This window comes from Spea bombifrons, chromosome 6 (genome assembly GCF_027358695.1).
Source record: "Spea bombifrons isolate aSpeBom1 chromosome 6, aSpeBom1.2.pri, whole genome shotgun sequence".
In the NCBI taxonomy this organism is placed as follows: Eukaryota; Metazoa; Chordata; class Amphibia; order Anura; family Pelobatidae; genus Spea; species Spea bombifrons.
The window spans coordinates 45,715,990-45,740,956 of record NC_071092.1 but is presented as its reverse complement, the minus strand read 5'-3'; the positions used below and the strand labels follow the sequence as shown (position 1 = coordinate 45,740,956).

The following is a 24,967-nucleotide window of genomic DNA, read 5'->3' as shown; positions in this document are numbered from 1 at the left end:
AGGAGACTTCCGGGAGCCATATTGGGACACCCAATACTTATTTACGCTTCCAGCCAGGCAGGCGCCATCTTTGTACACCCACAACAATAACTATTGTCGAGGTAACCGCCACAAAGGTGAAAATATATGCACGGCACAGTGTTTGTTTAAACTTTCTGCACGATAACAAGATGAACAAGCTGGTGGCTTAGATGGGTGTACAAATATGGCGCCCTCTGTAGGGAAGCAAGATCTTTCCCACCGTCTCTCTTCCGAGTGTGGGCATTCCTTGCCCCCAGGCACAGCTTCCTGACCTGCACTTGTAGCTGGTGGTCGTTATAGTAGCGTTTACACAGGTGGTCCCTGGGACCGGGCCGGCTGTAGCCTGTGACCCTGGCTTGCCCTTCTCTGCCCTCCAAGCCAAGTTGGGGTAAGTCCTGGGGGTAAATTTCTAAGCCTGGCAGAGGTGAATGTGACAGAGACAGACATGACTGGCTTCTGCCTCCTCCTTCTGTTTACAGCCAGGCTCTTCCCGCAATAAAGTTTGGAGGAGTTATTAGACCGTAATTAAACTAATTATATATCATTAGAGTTACAGTATAACTCTACAGTCTGTATAAGCTGCAGGGCAAGGGTCGCTTTTATTGCCGCATTGGGACATTTCAATACTGATGTACTTAATAACTGTGTATGTATATACCGGTAAATATACACACTGTATGACACACATATGGTATATACAATAAAATGAGAATCGTATGATTTTAGAGTATATTTTATTTGTAAAAAGAAATGGAATGTCACAACGTTGTATGCAATTTTGATCATATATTTCAGAATAATTTCATTTGTGAGGGGTTTTGCCACAGATAGATCTCACAGCGCTGTATACTGTAATAACCCCCCCCCGACACTGTATACAGTAATAACCCCTCCCCGGAGCTGTATACAGTAATAATCCCCCAGCGCTGTATACAGTAATATAACCCCAGCACTGTATACAGTAATATAACCCCCAGCGCTGTATACAGTAATATACCTCCAGTGCTGTATACCGTAATGTTGTCATTCTGTCCCAAAAAACTCCCTTTATCTGCAGACTTGGAGCCCCCATTGCTGTCAGTCATGTGATATTTTGGGTGACTTTCTCGGCTCAAACACCACACTGAGCTGATGCTTTATGGCGATGCTGGAGCGATCTCAAGCGTTGTATTGGAAGGCAGCATGACTGTACCAAGATGGCAGTGCCCTTATGCCAGAACCAATGACAGGAAAAAGGTCCAGAACCTCCTGAGACTGCTGCGCTCCCCCTGCAGGCTGATCATGGGTACTGCAATCATCCATGCAAGGCAATGGAGCCCTATAAATATAAAAATACAAAAATATTAAAAATATTATAGTTAAAGATTAAATAAAAATGTAATAAAATTTTACAATAATAATCCAGTTCCAAGAAAATGTAAAAAAAAAAAAAAAAGACTCCTCTTGGTGGTTTCTGGCTTTAGTTCCTCTCGGAAACCCGGGCTAAAGTCCAGTTTTACCCCGAGAGGTGCAAATGGCTCGATGGTCCCTGTGCCCCGTAGAGCTCTATTATTCTCAATAGCATATTCGATGTACCTTCAGATCGCGTTTTATTCAAATAATAGTTTGGGCACCAGCTTACCCCATGTTTATACCGTGCAACTTATCATTATAGTAACCAATGGCTGTTTCTTATGATTGGGCCGTTCCGTTGGTTGCTATAAGACCACTTTTTATACATATTTCCAATTTCTTTATTGAACAGATTTCCTTTATTGAAGCCCTCAGAATAATATTTCTTTAATAATAATATGCTAGATTTTAAAAAAAAAAACATTTTCATTTAAGTAACATGCTTAATTTTTTTTTTTTTTTTTAATAGATTAATTTCAACATTTACATGAAAGAAAATGGAATTCTTCTGCCATTTTCGGAGCGCTAAACAGAAGATCTTGACTTTTGCCGGACTCGTTTCAGAGAGTCTGCCCAGAAATACGTTTCATTGCTCTGCGTTAAAGACTAAATCCTCACCGACATGGAGCAAGAATATAAATCCGGGACATTATCGGCGTGATACGAATCTCCAGCGTCCCAGCTTTATTCTGTCACATAGATCGGACTTCTCTATGAAGGGCAGAACACAGAGTAGAAGCCAACATACATTTCACAGAACGAACGGGGTGTTAAGTATTGACTGGTCACAGAGGGGCTGCTTAACTCCGCGCGTGCCAAGAATCGATGAAATCGCCGTCCGTTCGCCAACCCGTCAGCCCATGTACTCCAGACCCATCCACACCACTGCTCAACGTAACGTTCTGCTGCCACCCCACGTGTGGATTCTTATTAAACCGGCACAGAAGCTCTTTGCGATAATCCTCGGCAGGTAAAAATTTTGTTTTTTAAATGAGATATATATATATTATTCTTTTTTAATTTCTCCATCATTAAGTTTTTTACCCTTTTTATTCGGCCAACATAGAAAAATATGTACATTTGCACAAGCTTTCAAAACCTAAGAGGTCCTTCTTTTATAAGCGTTCTAACAAAAAAGATAGGAATTTTCATTCCATTGACATTAATGGGAGCACTTTCCGCACATGCGCGCTGGGATCTGAAGAGTCAGCACCGTTATCCAAGCCAGTGTCGGAGGTGAGTATATTGTGGGCATGGAGATGCACGGCATATAACTGGGGGCAGAAAGAGGGGCAAATGAGTATGGTGATACCATGAAAATTTAAAGGGACCACGCTGCTATCGTAGGAGTGGCACAGTGATCTCATTGTGACATCACTGGCATACATAAGATTTGAAAGAGATCCTTAAAGGGACCTCTATCCATATTGCAAAAAAATAAATTATAATAAAAAATCCGATTATTATACCATTTCATCCCTAGTACTACATGTAAAAAATGATAACTTTCCCCCCAAACTCCTTAAGCCAGAAGTATTAAAAATACTACCTTTTTAAAGGGTACTATGTATGGGATGGATGTGGTGTACTTCTGTAATCGGGGGGTCATTGTCCATCAGCAGCGCCCACAAAAAAAAATCTGAGCTAAACTGAAAAAAATATAATTCATTTATTTATTTATTTTTACTCATTAACGCTCGGAATTATCATTTTTTGCGCGTCGCCATGGTTTCAAGTTAAAGCCTCGTTAGTTCTCAATGAAAAGGATGTATAATTTGTGTGGGATCACCAAACACACAGAAAAAGGGGAATCCCAATGAAACCCACATTTAGTAGAAATTCTACCCACTTAAAGGCCACTAAGTTGCCTTTATTGTTTTCCACGGATTCCATCGGCGGCCAACACGGCAAAAACTCGTTACCCTCGACGAGATTGGTAGGGTTCAGGGATCACGATGGCGAAGCGCGTCTCTTACAGTAGAGTCGTGGATTTGTCTCGGGCGTTTGTAATTTAACCCCGCGGGGTCCATCGCAGAAATGTGTCGTTTTTGTCTTCCAGGAGTGTAAGGAAATGGTGGAAAAGTCTTCCCTCCAACAAGCGGCAGCTGTTTAAAGAGAACGTCAGACGGAACAAGTGGAAGCTGTCGGGCAGCGTCGCCGCGCTGGGGATCGTCTTCGTTCTCTTCTATTGCACCCACTTAGAGGAAAGTCCCATCACGGGGCGCAGCCGGCTGCTGGTGTTCAGAAAAGAGCATTACAATTTCCTCACTAACCTGGAGTATGAGAGCGTGAGTTTGATGTTACGGGGGAGAGGCGTTTATTCACTAAAGCATGACTTGTAATGAACAAAGTCTACAAGCTGTAATACATAGAAACAAAGAATCCGCCGGCAGATCGGCCCCCGTCTAGTCGCCCGTTTCTCCTGCCGTAAAGACTAAAACCGTAATCAGTCGTCGGTCTCGTCTTAGATTCAGGAGCCGTATGTCTATCCCATGCATGTTTAAATCCCGTTGCTGGGAGGCTGTTCCACTTATCTACCACCCTCTCTGTAAATGTTTTTATTGCACCCAGCTCTATATACTACTAATAACATGCTAGTCCTGTACCCGAGTAGGGTGTATATTTCTCTGTCATTTTTTTATTCTCAGTTTTTTTTTTGGCCTAAATATGTCCTTTTGGTTTCTAAATTGTACACGTTATTATTAACCCCATGTAGTACGTTGTCAGTCATTATGTGTTACCGTTATATATCCCGTTGAGAGTTTCTCATTGAGCTGCGAGACTGATGGATAATCTTTGTTCTGTTCTTCCAGCCCCCCTGCCGTATGTAATCAGAAACACTCTGTGTTTATCAAAGTATTACTGATTCGCATCTAAAGCCTCTAATAACCAATTATCCCACAGATAAGGAAATCTGAGCTCACGGATCATGCTCTCTTATCTAACAATATCTGTGATTAATGTTCTAACGGTACCTTCACAACCCTAATAAAGAGACAATTTATATATATATATATATATATCATACATACGCATACTACCATTTAAAAGTTTGGGGTCACTTAGAAATTACCTTGTGTTTGAAAGAAAAGCACATTTTGTCCATTAAAATAACATAAAATGGATCACAAATCCAGCGCAGACGGGGTTAACGTTGTAAATGACTATTGTAGCTGGAAACTGCTGATTTTTAATGGAATCTCATTTTAGGTGTTAAGAGGCCCTTTATCACTCCCATCACTCCTGTGTTCCAATGGCCCTTAATCACTCCCATCACTCCTGTGTTCCAATGGCCCTTTATCACTCCCATCACTCCTGTGTTCCAATGGCCCTTTATCACTCCCATCGCTCCTGTGTTCCAATGGCCCTTTATCACTCCCATCACTCCTGTGCTCCAATGGCCCTTTATCACTCCCATCACTCCTGTGTTCCAATGGCCCTTTATCACTCCCATCACTCCTGTGTTCCAATGGCCCTTTATCACTCCCATCGCTCCTGTGTTCCAATGGCACGTTTTGTTCGCTGATCCAAGTTTAAGTTTAAAAGGCTAATTGATGGTTAGAAAACCCTTTTGCAAATTATATGTTACAGCCAGAAATGTCCTTGTTTTCCATGAATACAACTGAGTGACCCCAAACTTTTAAACATTGTGTGTATATATATATATGTATATGTATGTATGTGTGTGTGTGTGTGTTACAAATGATTAGTTTGGTGAATGGGCCCTGATTTCTGTGTTTAGTGGGGTTATCACAAGATTAAATGGTGTACGGAGTGCTGCGAAGCCTTACAACAAATAACCACTGTATTTTCTGTATTTGCGGGGGGAGTAAATACTAATCCTTACAGCCACACAACCTATTTCTCTTATGTCGTTCTTATCCAGAAAGGATAATTTCTTTTTGTTGGAATTAATATTACCAATGATTGGGTAAAATAACAAAAAAAAAAAAAAAAAAAAGGAATTAAATTGTCATCCACTTAAGGAATTGAAAATGGATCTTGTGTGTGTTGTTAGGAACCAGCTGTGAACAATTCCCTTTGATTAAAAGCTAATGAATTTTAGAAGAACTACTTAAGTGCAAACAAAAAAAAAAAAGTAACATTTTTCAAGACCAAACTAGTAAAACAGCGTGGAACGAACGCGCTAATAATAAATAAAATACTTGAATTTCTCCCTGCGTCACGCAGTAATCCGCGCGTTCAATTGAGCCACAGAGAGCTCAATATGTTCTTGAGAACAAAACAAACAAACAAACAAAAAAATAGCCGGGTCTTTTGAGTACAAAATACATCCATCTGATTATTTATTAATTAAAAAAGTTAAATGTGGCTTTTACTAGTAAAATATAAAAAAAAATGTTGATTCTGTAAAGTTGGTGCAGTCACCATAGCAACCAATGGAATCATCTTGCCAATGGCTTCCCTTTGAGCAATTTACCCCAGATTGCTTTTATTATTATTATTTTTAATATTATTATTATTATTATTTTATTTTTGGGAAGAAAATCAAATGTTTTGGTTTGATTAATTACAATTTTTTTTTTGGTATAAAATAAGAAATATTTAAACCAAACTATTTACGTCCAATAGAAAAAGTAGTTGCAGATTGTAAAATGGCTTAAGCGCGGCCCTTCTTACTTCTGCAAATCCAAATGATGTTAATCCATGTTAAGCTGCGAAATATGAATATAAATCAATAAATAGAAATAACCCCATAAATGCCAGGCCAAATAAATAAATCGCTGACAAGCTGCTTGTGAAATTAATATTTATAAGCTATATCATTTTTTTTTTTTTTTTAATCATAAAAAAATCTGTTACAAAAAAAATGTAGAAAAAGTCATAAAAGGGTATTTTTATGCATATTATCTCCCTGAAACAAACAATAAAACCAATTATTTTATTTAAATTCTCCAACACGGGATCAGGTAATATCCTTTTCGGGTTTTCTAACTTCAAAGCTGCAGCCTGCGTTTTCTTCCCGAAGCTCTGCGAGGCGAAGGCGGATTTTCCATTTAAAATCGAAGCGAGATTAAAGCTCCAAATCTGCTGAGTTTTGCTTTTTCAGGTCGTTCTGTATCTTTCTTGCTTTTTTTTTTTTTTTTGTCACCTTTCAGCTGATTGAAGAATTTAAGGATGCGATGCTTCCCGTGGAAGATTCTCGTTATCAGCTTGTCCAGAAAATTGTAGACCATCTTATCGCCTGCAACGGTGACCTTCCAGGGGTGTCTGAAATTGAGTGGGTTGTCCACGTCGTGGAGAAACCAGATATTAACGCTTTTGTGCTGCCGGTAAGGAAGAAGGAAACGTCAAATTTCATATTATAGTCCCCGGGATTCGAACGACTTTGATGTAGTTACAGAGTAAAATATACCACCCGGCTCATAGAAGCATAGGCTTCGCCGGCAGATCGGCCCCTTTCGGCCCATCCAGTCACCCGTTTCTCCTTCTGTAAAGACTCAAACCTTAATCAGTTGTTGGTCTCGTCTTCAGTAGCTGTATGTCTATCCCATGCATGTTTAAATCCCCTTGCTGTATTGCCCTCTACCACTCCTGCTGGGAGGCTGTTCCGCTTATCTACACCCCTGTCAGTAAATAAAAATATTGTCTTTCTCACTCACCTTGAGTTGTCGGGTTTAAGGACTTTTTTTGGTGATACAGCCTTTATCTGCTCTTTTTATTGGTCTTAACCTGGGGAGAATAAAATAATTTTCTGTATTGATTTATAATGAAAATAAAAGAATGGGGTAATAAAAAAACTAAAAAAAACATTTAGCATGAAGTAACAAGATAACAAGATGACCCTATTTTCTAGGGACGGTTCCCTTAATGTCCCCTAAATATATATATATATATATATATATATATATATATATATATATATTGCCTTAGGTGATATGAAATGTCTTTTAAAATGTATTTATTATAGCCAATACCTTATAAAAATATACACCCATTCTTATTGACTATCATGCTGTTGGATCCCCAAACCCTTTCTTTAAGGCAATTCTTTAACTGCGTTTAATTGTGATGTATTCATACATTTGCAGGGAAAGCTTAATTGTCATGTGACACTAAAGCAAGCCCTGATTGGTTGTTGGCATAAAAAAAAAAAAACAACCAAGCTTCCTAATCTTTTTTTTTTTGAGCTGTTTTTAAGACCATTAAACCTATAAAAGAAAACAAAGTAAAATGATAACTCCCTCTTTTTTTTATTATAATACAAGGACTTAAGTGTTAAAACAGAGTGTAGTCCCCGGGACCCGCCGTGTTTTCTCAGAAGCCGGAGGAATCGCCGCTGATTGTAACGGGGGCTTTTCATGTTATAAAGCGGGTTACGGACGTCGCCGTCTGAGACTCGGATGAGATGCTGATACTATCTCAATTCTTTAAATAGTCCGAGCGCCCCGGGGCTGGGGACGGGAATTATTCTTTTTATTGCTCTTTTTATTGCTTTTTTTTTTTTTAACGTTCAAAGAGAACATAAAACGGCTTTAACTGCGCGGCTACCTCCAAGTTCAGCCGAGAAACGGCAAACAGAAATTAAAGAGCGATACTCTGTAACAAAGTCACGCGTTCTGAAGCCACGTAACCGTTTCTCGTCTCCAGGCTGCTGCTTAAACAGAAATACCAAGCGGGTGACAAGAAACTATAGAATCCACTGGCAGATCGGCCCCCATTCGGCCCCCGTCTAGTCGCCCGTTGCTCCTGCTGTAAAGACTCAAACCTTAATCAGTCGTTGGTCTCGTCTTAGATTCAGGAGGCGTATGTCTATCCCATGCATGTTTAATACCCTCACTGTATTACCCTCTACCACTTATGCTGGGAGGCTGTTCCACTTATCTACCACCCTCTCAGTAAAGTAAACTTTCCTTACATCATATTTAAGCCTCTGACCCTTTAAGCTTAGAGAGTCATACGCTTACATGCAATGTAAGGAAGTTTTATGTCCCGTTACAAGGATACATACTACGCAGAGGTAGTTTGGCCAGCAGCGGTGCATAGTTTTTAAGTCTTAAGAATTCTGTTATTATATATTTATTATATATATTTTTTATTATATTATTTTATACATTATATAAATATTATATATTAATATATATTTCATCTTTTATTATATTTTTATATATATTTATAGTGATCCTCTCTTCTTTGTGTTACAGAACGGCCAAATCTTTGTTTTTACCGGCATGCTGAAGGCCGTAGCGGACACCCACCAGCTTTCCTTCATCCTGGGCCACGAACTCGCCCATGCCCTCCTCGAGCACACGGTAAGCGCGGATTCAACTTTACCAAGAGAATTACAGAGTATAATAAACCCCTCTGTTACTATGACAACACAGTTAACAAGCCGTCTGCATGTACCTTCAGATACTTGCTCGTTGTACAGCGCCGCGGAATATGGTGCCGATATATAAATCAGGGTAGCTGTAATTATTTCTGATCCGCTTTGTACCTTGAAGCTCGTATAATATTAATATGTATTTATTCATATAATATGCCTTCCCTTTTGTTATCGTTAAGGTCTGGTGGCGTACGTTTGTTCAAACTCCCTCCGTTGTGTAATCAGCACATAGACTGTAAGCTCTTGGGTTCTATAATGTAAGAATCTATACGTTATAGTAAGGAGCGTTTATAGGAAAATGACAATAACGGGTTAATACCCCCTGTTCTAGACCGTGAGTCTGCACATTGGCTTTGGCTATAAAAACCTTAATTGGATCATTTTATGGCAAATAATCTGTTTTCATGCCGTGTGATGAAGGCCCGGAGTGACGGACGGAGCTTCTCGCAGATCGATACTCGGGGCCGGCCTCTGTTGTAACGAGGGGGGGGGGGACCCATTTCTATGGGTATTAGGTGTCTGCGCCTTCCAAAGCTTTAAATGACCGGTCGTTTCTTTGAGTTCGGGGAGTTATTTATTATTATTTTAGGCTTCAGCTGGATTTGTTGAGACCCCTGGAAGCTTCATGATCAGTATAGCACCTGGCGAGTAATGAGCCCCCCCCAGTCGCTTGCATACGTCCTGGCACACACATCTACACACGCGCTCACATTTACACAAACTAACACACTCTCGCTTACACATAGTCCCACTCAAACACTTACACATACACGTCCATGCACACTTATACATACACTATAACACTGTACATACACACATACTTCCTCCCTTACGCTCTCGCTCCCCTCCTTCACTCCCTTCTGGCCGCTCGCACTCTCAGTACTAGTGAATGCCGAGCTTTACCCCGAGACTCCGGGTCAACCCGGGAAGATCCTACATATCCCACCTACCCCTACATATCCCACCTATCCTACATACCCCTACATATCCCACCTACCCCTACATATCCCACCTATCCTACATATCCCACCTATCCTACATATCCCACCTACCCCTACATATCCCACCTATCCCACATATCCCACCTATCCTACATATCCCACCTATCCTACATATCCCACCTATCCTACATATCCCACCTATCCCACATATCCCACCTATCCTACCTATCCCACCTATCCTACCTATCCCACCTATCCTACATATCAAACTTGCACACCTTGAGCACTGAATGCGTCAATTCTCCCTTTAAAGAGTTTTTTTTTCATGCCCTGCACTTGGTAAATAATGAACATGATCAGGACGGGATTATTTTCTGCATACGCCACACGTTACGATACCGCTGTGACCTCATAACGTAATTATCTCCGCCTCGTACAGAAATCGAATCTTCAGAGAGTAATGGATGGACCGAGCCGTTCCGGGGCAGAACACGCAACGTTTTGACCAAAATTAGGCTTTCTCCATTTATTGAGAGACCGGGATGGATTTGCTACTTTTACAGCATCATCCGCACACTCCTAATACTTCCCTTTGTTGGTTTGTTCGCTGCAGGCCGAGATGGCCAGTGTCAGCCACTTCCTGGACTTCCTTTTCCTCATTTCGCTTGCCGCGATCTGGGCTCTCTGCCCCATGGACAGCCTCGCAGTCGTCGGCCAGTGGATCCAGTCCAGACTTAAAGAGGTAAGACGGACGCGGACTTCCAGACTGCTGCTGCTTTTTAGTGAATAAAGCCCTTAGAGATCATAGATTTCGGCACAAGAACAGTCCGAGGGTCCGCTGGGGGGGTCTCTAAAGTCCCTTTTAAAAGACGCCATGGCTGTAAAACCATTTATTTTGGCGGCGTTTTAGAAAATCCACGGCAATTGGCAATTATCTCCATGCCGACGTTCTTTTTATTTTAACCCTCGACGCTCGGCCCGCAGCCCGGCCTCTTGCGCTCGACCCCCCCCCTCCACGTCCCATCGCGTAGCAACTACTGTAACAAAGCGCTTAACGCGGCTCTAACGCCCTTTCATAAAACTATTATTGACCGGGAAGCCTGGAGAAAAAAACGTCAATAATTCATAATTCTTCTCGAAAAAAATTAGTCCGCGGCCGCCGGTATCTGGTGGGTCACGGCGCAAAAATGTCAAGTCGGAATAACGATCTTATGTCGCGTGTTAGCGCGGCAATAAGTAACGCCCGAGCCTGGCCTTTCCCTCTCTCAGCCGTCGGAGGAAATATTTAAAACTGTCATTATTTTTTTCCTGTTATTTCTGCGTTCTTCGGTGTTTAACTCTTTGAGCGCCGCGGTGTCCAGATCTCACAGCAGAGTCTCCCATTGCTTGCAGTATATGTTTGATCGACCCTTCAGCAGGACGCTCGAGGCGGAAGCCGACCGAGTGGGACTCCAGCTGGCCGCCAAGGTACTCAACAGGTCCTAGAGCGCGCATGACATAGGGGTATCTGCGGCCGGGGGGTCGTATTGGGGCTGAGCAAGTTGGTGTACAAAGTAGCTAAAAGCTTGGGGTAAATTATAATCCGCATTCGGAGCCGAAAGCGAGTTTAGATGACCCTTCGTAAATCCACACACTGTATAACCCTCCACCACTTCTGCTGGGAGGCTGTTGGGTTTATCTACCACCTTCTCAGCAAAGCTACCTTACATTACCTCTTAGGTGCTCCTTTTCTACCATTTTTCATTTGAAACAAACATCCCTCCCGCACCTATACAGCTTGCGGTGTCAGCAGAGAGACCCCTGCGCTCATTCACCAGCAGGTGGCAGTACAGGCGTTCGCAAAACAGCGGCACATTTGGAACGGGTTGGTGAAGACGGGGCAGGTTTATCCCCGCCGGCTGCCACAGGCCCAGAGAACTTTAACCCATTCGACACCAGCAGAAGCTGCGCCACAGAAGCTAACACTTCATTTAGATGCATGCGCTGTTAGACTTGGGCTACTTATTGTTGCCCTGAAAGGGGTTTCAGAAGCTTAACGTGGATTTGTTGCCCCATTCGGCCCCCTTCTAGTCACCAGTTTGGACTCAAACCTTAGTCAGTCATTGGTCTTGTCTTAGATTCAGGAGCCGTATGTCTATCCCATGCATGTTTAATACCCTCGCTGTATTACCCACTACCACTTCTGCTGGGAGGCTGTTCGACTTATCTACCCCCTTTTCTTGATCATCACGGTCAAAGTTAATCATAAATACAGTAAATGTTATCAGAGGCCTCAGGGGAGGGCTGGCAGCCTAAGGCCTGGGGGGCAAGTCTAGTCAACTGGCCCATTGCACCATCAAAGCGGCTGCGAGCGACATTGAAAGCGGCCGTTGTGCGGCAGTCACTCCACCAGCGCCTAATGAAATTAAAGTGGCCGGCATGCACGCACCGCATGCCTCAGCTCTTCATCACACCCCTTTTAAGACGTGGGAAGAGAAGCTGAGGCACGGCCGTTGGGTCTGACAGCCACATGATGCAGGGGCGTACCTAGAGTATTTGGCACCTGTGGCAGACCCTGTATGTGGCACCCCCCACACACACTTTAAAACTGCATAGTTTCTATGGTTAGGCAAACACTGACAGGGGTACAGCATATTTGTTATCATTATATACTTAGGGATTACGCAGCACCACCGTCAATGTGTGCCTATACATTGAGCCAGACACTGACAACCCCTATCACTATATACTAAGCCAAACATTGATGTGGTGTAGGCTTACCACTTTAGTGACTGGCATAGTATATAGTAGTGATGCACCGAAATGAAAATTCTGGACTGAAACTAAAAATTCAGCATTCACTTGGCCAAAACAGAAAAAAAAAAAAACTTTAAAATACTTTATTAAAAGTAACACCAAAATTAGACAAAAAAATCAACAATAATATTAACACATATACATATATATATATATATATATATACACACACATATATATATAACAACAATCACAATCCTATCATGCCCAGGTTCTAGCATGTGCTGGCTGACTTAGCATGATAGGAGTGTGATTGCTGTTTGCAATTATATATATCAATATATATATATATTAATACTGTCATTGAATTATTCTGTCCAATAAAAGTGTTAACACACCGAAGTTGGACCAAAAAATAATTTATAACAGCAATCACACTCCTATCATGCCTAGGCAGCCACTACATGCTGGAATCTGGGCATGAAAGGAATGTGATTACGGACTCCCTATGCCAAGCTATCCCCCAACACTTACACATCCATGCTATCTGAAACCCTCATTCACAAACATTCAGCATAACACCCATCACTCTCACACACTTACATTCAGCATAACACCCATCACTCTCACACACTTACATTCAGCATAACACCCATCACTCTCACACACTTACATTCGGCATAACACCCATCACTCTCACACACTTACATTCAGCATAACACCCATCACTCTCACACACGTACATTTAGCATAACACCCATCACTCTCACACACGTACATTTAGCATAACACCCATCACTCTCACACACTTACATTCAGCATAACACCCATCACTCTCACACACTTACATTTAGCATTACACCCATCACTCTCACACACTTACATTCAGCATAACACCCATCACTCTCACACACTTACATTCAGCATAACACCCATCACTCTCACACACTTACATTCGGCATAACACCCATCACTCTCACACACTTACATTCAGCATAACACCCATCACTCTCACACACTTACATTCGGCATAACACCCATCACTCTCACACACTTACATTCAGCATAACACCCATCACTCTCACACTTACATTCAGCATAACACCCATCACTCTCACACACGTACATTTAGCATAACACCCATCACTCTCACACACGTACATTTAGCATAACACCCATTACTCTCACACACTTACATTCAGCATAACACCCATCACTCTCACACACTTACATTTAGCATAACACCCATCACTCTCACACACTTACATTCAGCATAACACCCATCACTCTCACACACTTACATTCAGCATAACACCCATCACTCTCACACACTTACATTCAGCATAACACCCATCACACTCACACACGTACATTTAGCATAACACCCATCACTCTCACACACTTACATTCAGCATAACACCCATCACTCTCACACTTACATTCAGCATAACACCCATCACTCTCACACACTTACATTTAGCATAATACCCATCACTCTCACAAACTTACATTCAGCATTACACCCATCACTCTCACACACTTACATTCAGCATAACACCCATCACTCTCACACACTTACATTTAGCATAACACCCATCACTCTCACACACTTACATTCAGCATAACACCCATCACTCTCACACACTTACTAATCCACTCTCTCCTACCTTTTCTTCTTTCACTCTCACGTTTCCTCTTCCTCCTCTTCTTCTTCTTCTACTTCTTCTTCTTCCTGTCCTTCCGGTGCACTGAGCGCGGAAAATGTTGGGCGTGGCTTCAGTGTTGTTGCCGCGCGCACCGTTTCTGGAGGCGTGCCGGCATGGTGGCAGCCCTCAGATGAGCGGCAGCCGGGGCGGACCGCCCCCCTCCCTCCCCCGCCAGGTACGCATGACGGCCGCATTCAATCCTGCTCGCGGCCGCTTAGTTTTTAACTTTGCGGCCGCATTGAATGTCTGTCTGGCGGTCGTCCGTCCGGCCCACCGGCCCGGATTTAGGGCGGCCTGGGGGGCAATTGCCCCCCTGCCCCCCGGCCCAGCCCGCCCCTGAGAGGCCTGTAGTTCACGCTGTGTTCTTAGAGCAGCCGCATACGTTTTGAAGGTTTTTGTAACGCGCAGGAAAAGCAGGGCAGGTGATAATTTGTCTGCGCGGCAGGCCGAGGACGCGGCAGAATAACTTCCTTTTGTGCGAATCCTTGTAGACATGCAAATAGCGCCTCTGTTCTGAATACCAGATTTGAGATCCCACGGGGCGCTCTGTGTCTTATCGTCTGACGCTCTCTATGTTGAAAGTCATCCTCGGAAATGTCACGGCACGAGGTTGGGCGCTGCTCGGCGGCGTCTTGATCCCGCCGTCAGACATGACACATGACAGAAGCACGCTGACGGAACACGGAACCCCGCCGGGCGCGGAGACGACACGCTGGATACTTTGCATTTCTCTTTACACAGCGCCACCTGGTGGAGATATTCATTATTGCTTTAAAGACCCCTGCTAGAGAGCGTATATAATAATCTGTATATATTATAGCCAACAGGTCATTCAATAGAATAATTGCAGAACTGCAACTCCTATGAGCCAGAGGGTAATCATGGAAATTGATTTGTTTTAAGACAGTGTTGATATTTATTATTTTCTAGACTTTTAAGAGAGCATATTACATTTTCTGGTGTTTCTCTAGAATAATTGGGGAAACTACAACTCCTGTGATCCTTAGACCGCCAGTGGATGTCCAAATGCCCACAAGGAATCATGGTATTAGCTATGAGCGTAAATATGGGAGGAAGTTTTTTTTTTTTTTTTTACGGAGATTGTGGTAGATAAATGGAACAGTCTCCCAGCAGAAGTGGTAGAGGGTAAAACAGTGAGCGTATTAAACATGCATGGGATAGACATACAGCTCCTGAATCTAAGACGAGACCAACGATTAAGGTTTGAGTCTTTACAGCAGGAGAAACTCAGACTAGACGGGGGCCGAATGGGGCCGATCTGCCGGCAGGTTCTGCGTTTCTGGGTGTAAAATGTATCCAGGAAACCGGAATGGAAATGATACTTTGTGCAGCATTTTGTGTGTATTTCTGTCTTTGCAGTCGTAAGTTGGTATCGATATGCAATAACTTACCTTTTCATCTCAGCGCGGGAAAAGTTGATTTGACTCCCCCCCCCTAAGGTAAATGAGGGGTTATTATAAATACATGGTGGGGGTTCTCACTCAAACAGCCTGGTGCAGAGCAGGTGGATTCCCAGAAACATTAGAATGATGGATGCCTCAACACTCCATGTAAAGGGGAAGTCCGATGGAAATATCTCTCTCCTCGAGCATAAACCCCAGCGCTGTATACAATAATAACCCCCCCAGCACTGTATACAGTAATAAAAACCCCAGGATTAACCCCCAATGCTGTATACAGTAATAACCCCCAGGATTAACCCCCAGCGCTGTATACAGTCACCTCACTTTGTCCCAATAAACTCCCTTTATCTGCAGACCTGGAGCCGGCGTTGCTGTCAGTCATGTGATATTTTGGGTGATTTTCCCGGCACAAACACCGCACTGAGCTGATGCTTTACGGCGATGCTAATGAAGTCCGTTCCTCCATAGACTTTTATTAGTCATGGTGTCCAGCTGGGTGATTAAGACTGAGCCATTCTATTGTTCCCCACAGGCAGTATGATAAGGAGTCGGGGTGTTTAGTAGATCATTTAGGTCTGAAAGTCTTGGCATCGGACATTTGCCTCCGTGATTCGAAGTTCAAGGGCCGAGCGCTTTGATTCAGGGATGTGATAGACATTAATAGCCTATAGAATACCCTATAGAATGTATACAGTGATACATTGTGGCGTTATGAGTTCCCGGTTTCGCTGACGTGTTGCTTGTGACTCGCAGGCCTGCATCGACGTGAGATCCAGCTCAGTCTTCTGGAAACAAATGGAGCTTTCGGAGACCCTGGAAGGGCAGCCGCGGACCCCGGAGTGGCTTTCCACCCACCCATCCCATGAAAACCGAGCCGACCACCTGGACCGGCTCATACCGGAGGTGAGTGCCCCTCTCTTACTCCTGCCGCCAGTACATGGACCCTCCGCTCAGCGGACCGATCGTTCAGCATTATTATGACGATATTAAAGCTTCTGTTCCACCTGCTTTGCTGGATAATCCTACGTTACAAACCGCATTCCTCGCGCCGGATTCACCGATTTTATAAGACAAGAAAAAGTCGTCTTTTATTCAGACCTCAGATCCGTGGCACAGCCGACTTGGCCGAGGGGCCTGTCACTCACCCTCATTTTCTTGCCATAGAAACTGAGCCGGATTTCTTAGAAACCTAAAATCCGCCGGCAAATCAGCCCCCAAGAAAAGAGGAGAAAGAGAAGAGGGCCCTGATCTTGTGAGCTGACACTCTACTTGTTGTGTTGTTTTTTTTTTTTTGCTGAGTCCATTAAATCATCTATTCTATTCATGAGATAGAAGGCTGTTAGCCCAAGAGATAATGGGGTGCTTAGTCAATGGTGATACCTTTATTATATATGTAGTTGCACATACCTCAGAGGTCTCCTGTTCAGATGAAGAACGCTCCACTTTGTCAGAGAGATGATGAAGCTTTTATGATGAGTTCCTACCTACCAAGGAGTCCAGTAACGTGTTCTTAGTTTCCCTTCAAGCGATAATACACGAGAATACCATTCCGGAAAGTTCCTCGCGCATGAGCCGAATAATGCTGCGAATACAGATAGAATTGGATTCACTTCAATTGGTCTTATTAAGTCTGCACTTCTCATGTGTCTGAGCGTGTAAATCCCGCAGACAGAAGACGCTGGCGGATTCCGCTAATCTCTATGGCTGCAGACCGTCGCGCCGCTTTTACTTTGTGATCTTAAATATGCAGGAATTCTCCACGCTTCGGGGTTAAATTACAAGGTTTTTGGACCAAAATCCCGTCAGGAGCTGTTAAGACGACTCTTTTAATGTAAAAAAAAAAAAAAAAAAAATACTGAACGCGGTAAGTCTGCTTTTAAATATACTTAATGGTCTGTGGACGGGCGAACATCCGGAAGAACGATACTCTTGTATCAGAATTCCGGAAGGTGCTGCGGAAGAATAACGTCTTCGGGACAGAAAAAGACCTTCTGGAAGCTCATCGTCTTTCAAAGTCCATCATCCTCCAATTAACCGGTTTTCCGGTTTTAACTTTTTTTTCCGTTTAAAAAGAGGAAGCTTGAAAGTCCGAAAGAATGCTTTGATTTACCATATTTGCCTGATTATAAGATGATTTCCCCCAAACGACCCTATGGGAAAAAACATTTAATCTTGTAAATGCACCTTCCTGCCATTCAACGTCTCAGAGATGAGGAACACAGCAATCTTCAGGCCGGCTGAGGACCATGGGATTTGTAGTCCGCAAAGATTTGGCCCTTATTTGAACCAAAAAAACTCCTTAACCTGTGTAGAGGCGCGCAGACTGATAGGCGGACATTGGGGGATCAAAAAACAAAAACTGTATGTTTGGGGGATCGTATATAATGTGCCTGGAGGGGGGGTCATTTTTTTTAAGATGTTTTTCTCTGAGCAAATTTATCGAGCAAATACATGATGAAAATTTGATGAACGTGGATCGAGCTCAGACGGGGTTAATGTTGTAAATGACTATTGTAGCTGGAAATGGCTGATTTTTTTTAATGGAATCTCTTCATAGGCCGACAGAGGCCCTTTATCTCTCCCATCACTCCTGGGTTCCAATGGCCCTTTATCACTCCCATCACTCCTGGGTTCCAATGGCCCTTTATCACTCCCATCACTCCTGTGTCCCAATGGCCCTTTATCACTCCCATCACTCCTGGGTTCCAGTGGCACGTTGTGTTCTCTGATCCGAGTTTAAGTTTAAAAGGCTAATTGATGTTTGGAAATCCTTTTTGTAATTATGTTACAGCCAGAAATTTCCTTGTTTTCCATGAATACAGCTGAGTGACACCCAACCTTTGAACATTGTGTATAACAGTATATATATATTGGAAGTTATTCAGGTCTGACCTTATAAATAAATATATATATTTATACAGAGTTTTTTCTAATATGTTGGAAAATAGTTTGGAAGATGCTGCATCTTTAATGTTTTCTCGCAAAGATCTGTGTTGCTCCCGTTGCCGTGGTATTATTTAAACATAGACCCGTCTCTTGGCAACAAGATGCTTCCCAAAATAGTTGCGAATCGACGTTATCAAAAGCCGCTTTCTTCCCGAGCAGAAGATGTGAATAGCGTGATCTGATCTCCGAGCGCAGGGGAGAGAGAGGAGTTTTCGGGGACAATCCTGTTTTTTAACTGTTTTTCTTTTGTTTTTTTCTAGATTAACTTTGGCAAAGATGCTACTTTTATCGGCTAACATGAAGTGTTATAGGATGCAGGCTCTCTAGACCATCTATATGCCTGAAGAAGAGACCGTTAGCCGATAAATGGATCGTCTTTGCCAAATGTGTCAATCTATAAGTCATCAAATATGTTTGTTATGATCTGCGTGGGGCAGATTATGTTCCCTTTTGGACATATAGTTGGGCAGGATGGGGAACTTATTAGGGATTTAATAATGATGTAACATAACGTATGACAACACGGGGATACTGGTGTTGGGGTAAAGATGTGCCTCAAGGGCAACTACCGAAACGGGTGCTGAAGCTTTAGCTTCCTTCCCCGCTATCTCTTTTTCCAAGAAACTTGTCCTTCTTTTGTACCCTGATCCCTATACCCGCTTCTCCTCCGCTGATGCCCCTCTCTCCTCCGCTGAGGCCCCTCTCTCCTCCGCTGAGGCCCCTCTCTCCTCCCCTGAGGCCCCTCTCTCCTCCCCTGAGGCCCCTCTCTCCTCCCCTGAGGCCGCTCTCTCCTCCTCTGAGGCCCCTCTTTTCTAGGAGCTCGGAATGTTTGCTGGGTATGAGGGTATCACAGGGTTCTACAGCCCTAAAAACCCCGATAATGTATATAGAAACAACAAGAACTGGGTTGGACATTTGGAATTGTTGCAATCATCTTGTGTTCCAGAAAATACGATATATATTCCATAACGTGGAGTACAAGCCCCCCCCCCAGCACTGTATCTGCCGCAGCGTTTATTTGAGGTCTACGTGGTGTTTGAAGCTCTGCGAGTCGCAGGTCCGGCTGGTAGCGTTTCTTTTCCCGTTCGCAGCGTCCTCTTCCCTTTTGATAGTTGAAGCGTCTGACGCGCGAGAGTTACTCTGACAGCCGCATCCGCCATGCCAGGGCTGAAAGGCAAATGATCTGGAAAATCTTTCTAGTCGGACGAAGCACGAACGTCCTTGAATGTTCCGTCGGTTCGATGCGACGTCTCTCCGTGATAAAACCGGACAGGACGATCTGTCAAAAAGCGACAGCTCCTCGCCAAAGTCCCAAATATTATTAATGACCTTTTAACGAGCGCTAAAGGTGTTAATTAAGAGATGGTTTATTATTTTAGGAGCGAAATCCAATCAGCCCCGCGGAAACGGAATGTTCGCAATCCGGCCGGTCACGGGGGGGGGGGGGACGTTTCCATCGAGTTAAAGAGATGTATGGAGGGTAAAAGCATATGGGGGACTTTTGCAGAATTGGGAGCACCACGAAAACTTAAAGGGACCAATCAGATCAGACGCCAGCCGCCATCATGTATTATTTTTACATTTAAGCAAATGAGATAAGAAAAGCCAACGTGGACTGTTTAGGGTTAAGAATATCGGACGGTCGCGCCTTATTCCTTTTTCGTTGGGGGCTTTCAAGAGGGACGTATGAGATTATCATATGTTAATATAAATGTTTTTATTTTTTTTTTAATTTTATTTTGTGCTGTTTTGGGGCCATTACATCACGTGTTGAATCGATTCTCCACCCTAACCTATTTGCAGTAATCACTTTACAGAGCTGCGTAAATCCGTAGCACTAAAACAAGCCCAGGACGCGGGTTACAACTTGGGCTGCCAATAGGATTCCATTGCTGTTGTCACCGAGGGATCATGGGAAAGGAAGGGAAATCTGCATATGAAACCCCGCCTTGGTGGATGTAAAAAGCTGGAAAATACATAAATCCGTAATTTGATGATGGATCACTAAATGTACAAAATGTGCTCTAATCTGACACGTGACGGCCGCCCTTTAAATCCTAGGGCTGCATCTACTAAGTGCAATCATTTTGCTAGAGCAATTGCTCGGGGTTATATATACCGCTTTAACTATATATATATATATATATATATATATATATATATATATATACATACATACATACATTTAATAAAGTAATATTGTGTATTAAGCTCTTCGCGTTTCTGTTTTTCTGTTTTCCAGGCTCTGAAACTAAGAGAAATGTGCAACTGTCCTCCTCTACCTCTTCCTGACCCGAGATTAATTTTCAGCCTGAGCGTGAATCGTCTCCTACAATCCTCCGAGACGAGGGAGTCGAAGGCGCTAAAAGGAGAGCTCGTGCCCATCGGAGTGAGCGACCGAGTCCCGCTGCCTCCCGCGGTCAAAGCCGTTTAGTGGATTACGCAACACTTCGAACACTAAATTGATCGCGAAAAAGTGCGACAACATGTAACGTTTCGCTTCAAAGTGTCTTCTAGACCTCGGCGGGGTTACCACGTTCTCGGCTCTCCTCGGGGAAACATTTTGGGTTTCTTTCTGTTATTTTTAATTTAAGATTTAGTTTAATAATCTTAAAATGGTAAGACTTTTTATTTTTTGGGCAGTGGTAATTATGTAACTTTCACAAATAATGCTGATTATGAAAACAATTTCGATCTGTAATAGGAAAAAAAAACTAATTTATATAAAAGAATTTTACATAAAATGTCTGTTTTCTAGTAACACTTTTTTAAAGCCATTTTTAAGGGTTTTCAGTAGTTTATTTCAAACTCCTGTATCTGATTTAGAAGGGGTCAGGTTGGGGGGTCTTTAGGACTCTCAGCTGCCCCTCACCAATGCCCTGGATTTCTGTTCAGGTGATAAAGCACATATCAAGTAATTACAAGTATACAAACTGAGTAGCCTATCCGATTAAAGCCTGAGTGCATGCTGGGAAATGTTTTCTGTGCACAAGTGTCCAAGTTAAAAAAGTAGAAATTATACAAAAAAAAAAAAAAAGGATGAATGGGTCTGAAAAGGTACATTTAATATTTTTAGCATCAACAAAAACTGGGTTTTATCTCATTTTGCTCCAATGAACTCCCTTTATCTGCAGACCGGGAGCCGCCGTTGCTGTCAGTCATGTGATATTTTGGGTGACTTTCCCGGATCAAACACCGCACTGAGCTGATGCTTTACGGCAATGCTAATGAAGTCCGTTCCTCCATAGACTTTCATTAGTCAGACTGTCCCACGGGTGATTAAGACTGAGCCATTCTATTGTTTCCCACAGGCAGTATGATAATGGCTAATATGCATCTATATATAAAAATATTGAGCGAAAACTAGGTTTTTTTGTAAAAAAAAAAAAAAAAAAAAGTGCACAACTTTAAATAAATATATTTTCAAGCTAATCCCAGTAAAAAAAAATGGTGTCTGTTCCCCTTTAAAGAGAGGCAAATAGAAATCCTGTAATCAAGCTCTGGATAATCAAAGCCTAGGGGTAATCCCAATGTGACTCATTAAAGATCAGAATCTGATCCAAAATCATTATGGATTATTGTAAAACCCAGACGCCTGTCATCAATCCCTGGCCTCCATTTATAATTAGCATATCCACCGCTGGTGAAAGTATTTTTGATCAAGAAAACATTATGCAAATATGCAAAAAAAAATAATTCTGTAATGAATATTCACCAGCTGTTTATTTTATTTTCATCTGGAATAATAAAGTACATTACAGAGCCCTTAACGACCGTAATTAGTTTATTCTTAACTCAGGGGGACAAATGGTCCCTTAAAGGGCCAGTATCACAAAAAAAAAGACAAACAACATCTAAATTATAAAGAATTACAATTTATTTAATGTTTAAAAACCTACAGCTCCAAAATAATTATTTTTCAAATAATTGATTGAATTGGATTATTAACCCCTTTATGACAAAGCCCGTACATGTACAGGCTCACAATGCATTGCTTCTATTGGGTTTAAGGACAACCCATTCTCCTTAAGGGGTTAAATTATAACCAATTTGGTTATATTTGGCTGTTTATATTTATAAAGTGTTTGTACTTTTTCCATGTAACTTAGCAATCACAATGTAACTTAAATTTGATGAGCTTAGCTGTTTCATTGTAACACTGAGTTATCACAATTAGTTGAGGTCCTTTCTGTGATATGCCTTGTATTTGAGCTTAGGGCATCTATCCGTTAAATGGCAGGGCCATCCCCGTTACGTTCCTACGACTTTCCTTTAAAAAGCAGAGGATCTCGGCTGCAATTATGTTTTGTAGGATGTGTGGACGGTTATCCGTTAAGCTCCGGTAGTTCTGTTCAGATCCTTTTGTCCGGAAACACACATCGAAGCGGATGGGCTGTACGGAGATCAAAATTCCATCCAACCATTCCAAATTCTCCTTTCTAGTCATTGTCCGCACCAAAGCCCAAGACAAGCAGGTTCTGCTGGGAGAAGAATTATTTTCTACGTTTTAGTTACACTGCTGACCATGTTGATAATAATAATAATAATAAAAAAGCATTAGATTGTATGAACGTGATGCTGGTAGTTCCCCATGTCAGATAATGCTATATGTTCCCAGTGGTGGGATGGAGTCGAGTTGTCTGCCTTCTTCCCTTCAGTAGGAGATTTGGACATTCATCTTCTGCACCCAACTATTGAGCTTCTAGCAGTGAATGTATATAAAAGCTTATGGCGCTATTCACTACTATTCACTACTATAGTGCTCTGGAGTGGTGAACAGAAACTTGTTTCATCCAGGACTGGTATAACTGGTTCATAAGTAGGTGCTGAAAATCATCCATGGCTTATGTTATTTATTATTTCTCCTGGGCCCAAATAATAAAGGGAATTTTTATATTAATGCTGGGAAATATTTGAAGAATAACTCAGGTAGAGGTATATGAATTAGTATTTGGAACAAATCAGAAAGGCAACTGTTCCTCGTTAAGCATCTTTCAAACTATCTGCTCCTTAGAATTTTGAGTAGAAGAAGACGGACGTCCTATTATGTTTTCCTACCTTTTCTACTGGTGGTAGGAGAATAGATGGACCTCTTGGGCTGTAGAAGCTCCTGACACCTGCCCCTCTTGGCCTTCTGGCTAGATCCTCATTAATAAGGGGCGCAGAGTTGGGAGTTGGGAACTCTACAGGTGAAGCCAGGCTTCTCCAGCGCTCTGTCTCCAGATTGCAGGAGCAGCGTTTGGGCACACCAACTCCCCAGGTAAAGCCAAGTTGCCCCTTTGCCCCACCGGTAACTCACATACGCACTAGCACACACACTCACACTAACACACATACCTAACACACCTTTACATACTCCCTGACACACATTCATGCTAACACACACTTACACATACACTCTCACTCTAATGTACATACATACATGCATGCTCTCTCCCTCCCTTACCCTCTCACTCACTTCCTCACCCCTTAGCTCGCCCTCAGCTTTCTTTCTGTGTGTGAGCAGCCTCACTTTTTCCGGGGGTCATGTAACATGGTATTATGTGACCCCGCTTTGTTCCCGCTTCCGCGAGTGGCCTGGTCCAGGACGGAGTGGACATCAGTGAAGAATTTTGTTCCCCTGAGCCAGCCAGCCCGGCCGCCACCTGTAAAGTTCCCAGGTAAGATTGTAACACAGGGTACGGAGACAGCACCCAAAAATGGAACCGCAGCAAAGGGCATCCGACAGACAGGTCTAGGGAGATAAATAGCCGACTCAGACACCCGGCGCCTTACACCGCCACACCGTGTCCTCCGCAGCCAATTATAAAAAGATTCAAGGCGTCGCAAAACCCCAAACTGAATCCATCATACTTTGCTTTTACTGGAGTGTTACTGTGTTTGACAAGCGTGCAGAGTTTACACAGATTTAACACTGAAAACAAAATGTTTAGGGGGATTTTTTTTTTTCCCCACTCAGAACTCATGCAATATTTTAAAATGATGGATGGTACCTCCGGAAGGTTTTCATGTGAAACATTTACAAATGCAAACCAAACACGGCAATTCCCTTAGCCTTCGGTGTTGTGCGAGGGCCGTGAATTTTTCAGAAAAAAAACTACTTTTTGGCGGGAAGAGTTCTATTTCTCTCTGGATTCTGTGGAGAATTGACATTTTTTTAATGTAGGGTTAATATGTAATATTTGACTCGAGTGAAATCACTGTAAGGTGTTACTGTATGAGGGCAAAAGCAGTTTCTGCCTGCTGATGCCACGTGGCAAGTGATGGCATAAGTGGTCACATTATGTTTACGTCACTACGGTTTTCACACTTACTTTAGTGGGCGCCATTTTTTCCCGTAAGAGTTTCTCCAGGCCTACTTTCTGTCCGTTTGTGGAGGTAGGCAAATAAACGGAAATTTAAATCCCCTATGGAATATATATTTAACCCTCTGAGTCTCGGAGAATGCCTACA

The 24,967-nt window shown here is 42.7% G+C and overlaps 1 protein-coding gene across 1 annotated transcript; it reads left to right on the top strand.

Moving 5' to 3' along the window:
- Positions 1–71: 71 nt before the first annotated feature.
- OMA1 (OMA1 zinc metallopeptidase) lies at positions 72–21,237 on the top strand. Its single transcript, XM_053469547.1, has 9 exons — positions 72–409; positions 1,883–2,383; positions 3,473–3,701; positions 6,534–6,707; positions 8,580–8,687; positions 10,316–10,444; positions 11,095–11,169; positions 16,322–16,471; positions 20,757–21,237. The coding sequence occupies exons 2-9, from the start codon at positions 1,911–1,913 to the stop codon at positions 20,946–20,948; spliced, it is 1,530 nt and encodes a 509-aa protein (XP_053325522.1). The 5' UTR covers positions 72–409; positions 1,883–1,910; the 3' UTR covers positions 20,949–21,237.
- The last annotated feature ends 3,730 nt before the right edge of the window (positions 21,238–24,967 follow it).

Coding starts and splice junctions, on each gene's coding strand:
- OMA1 (XM_053469547.1), top strand. CDS start 1,911: ATGGAATTCTTCTGCCATTTTCGGAGCGCTAAACAGAAGATCTTGACT. Junction 6,708..8,579: donor TTAACGCTTTTGTGCTGCCG/GTAAGGAAGAAG, acceptor TTTGTGTTACAG/AACGGCCAAATCTTTGTTTT. Junction 8,688..10,315: donor ATGCCCTCCTCGAGCACACG/GTAAGCGCGGAT, acceptor TGTTCGCTGCAG/GCCGAGATGGCCAGTGTCAG.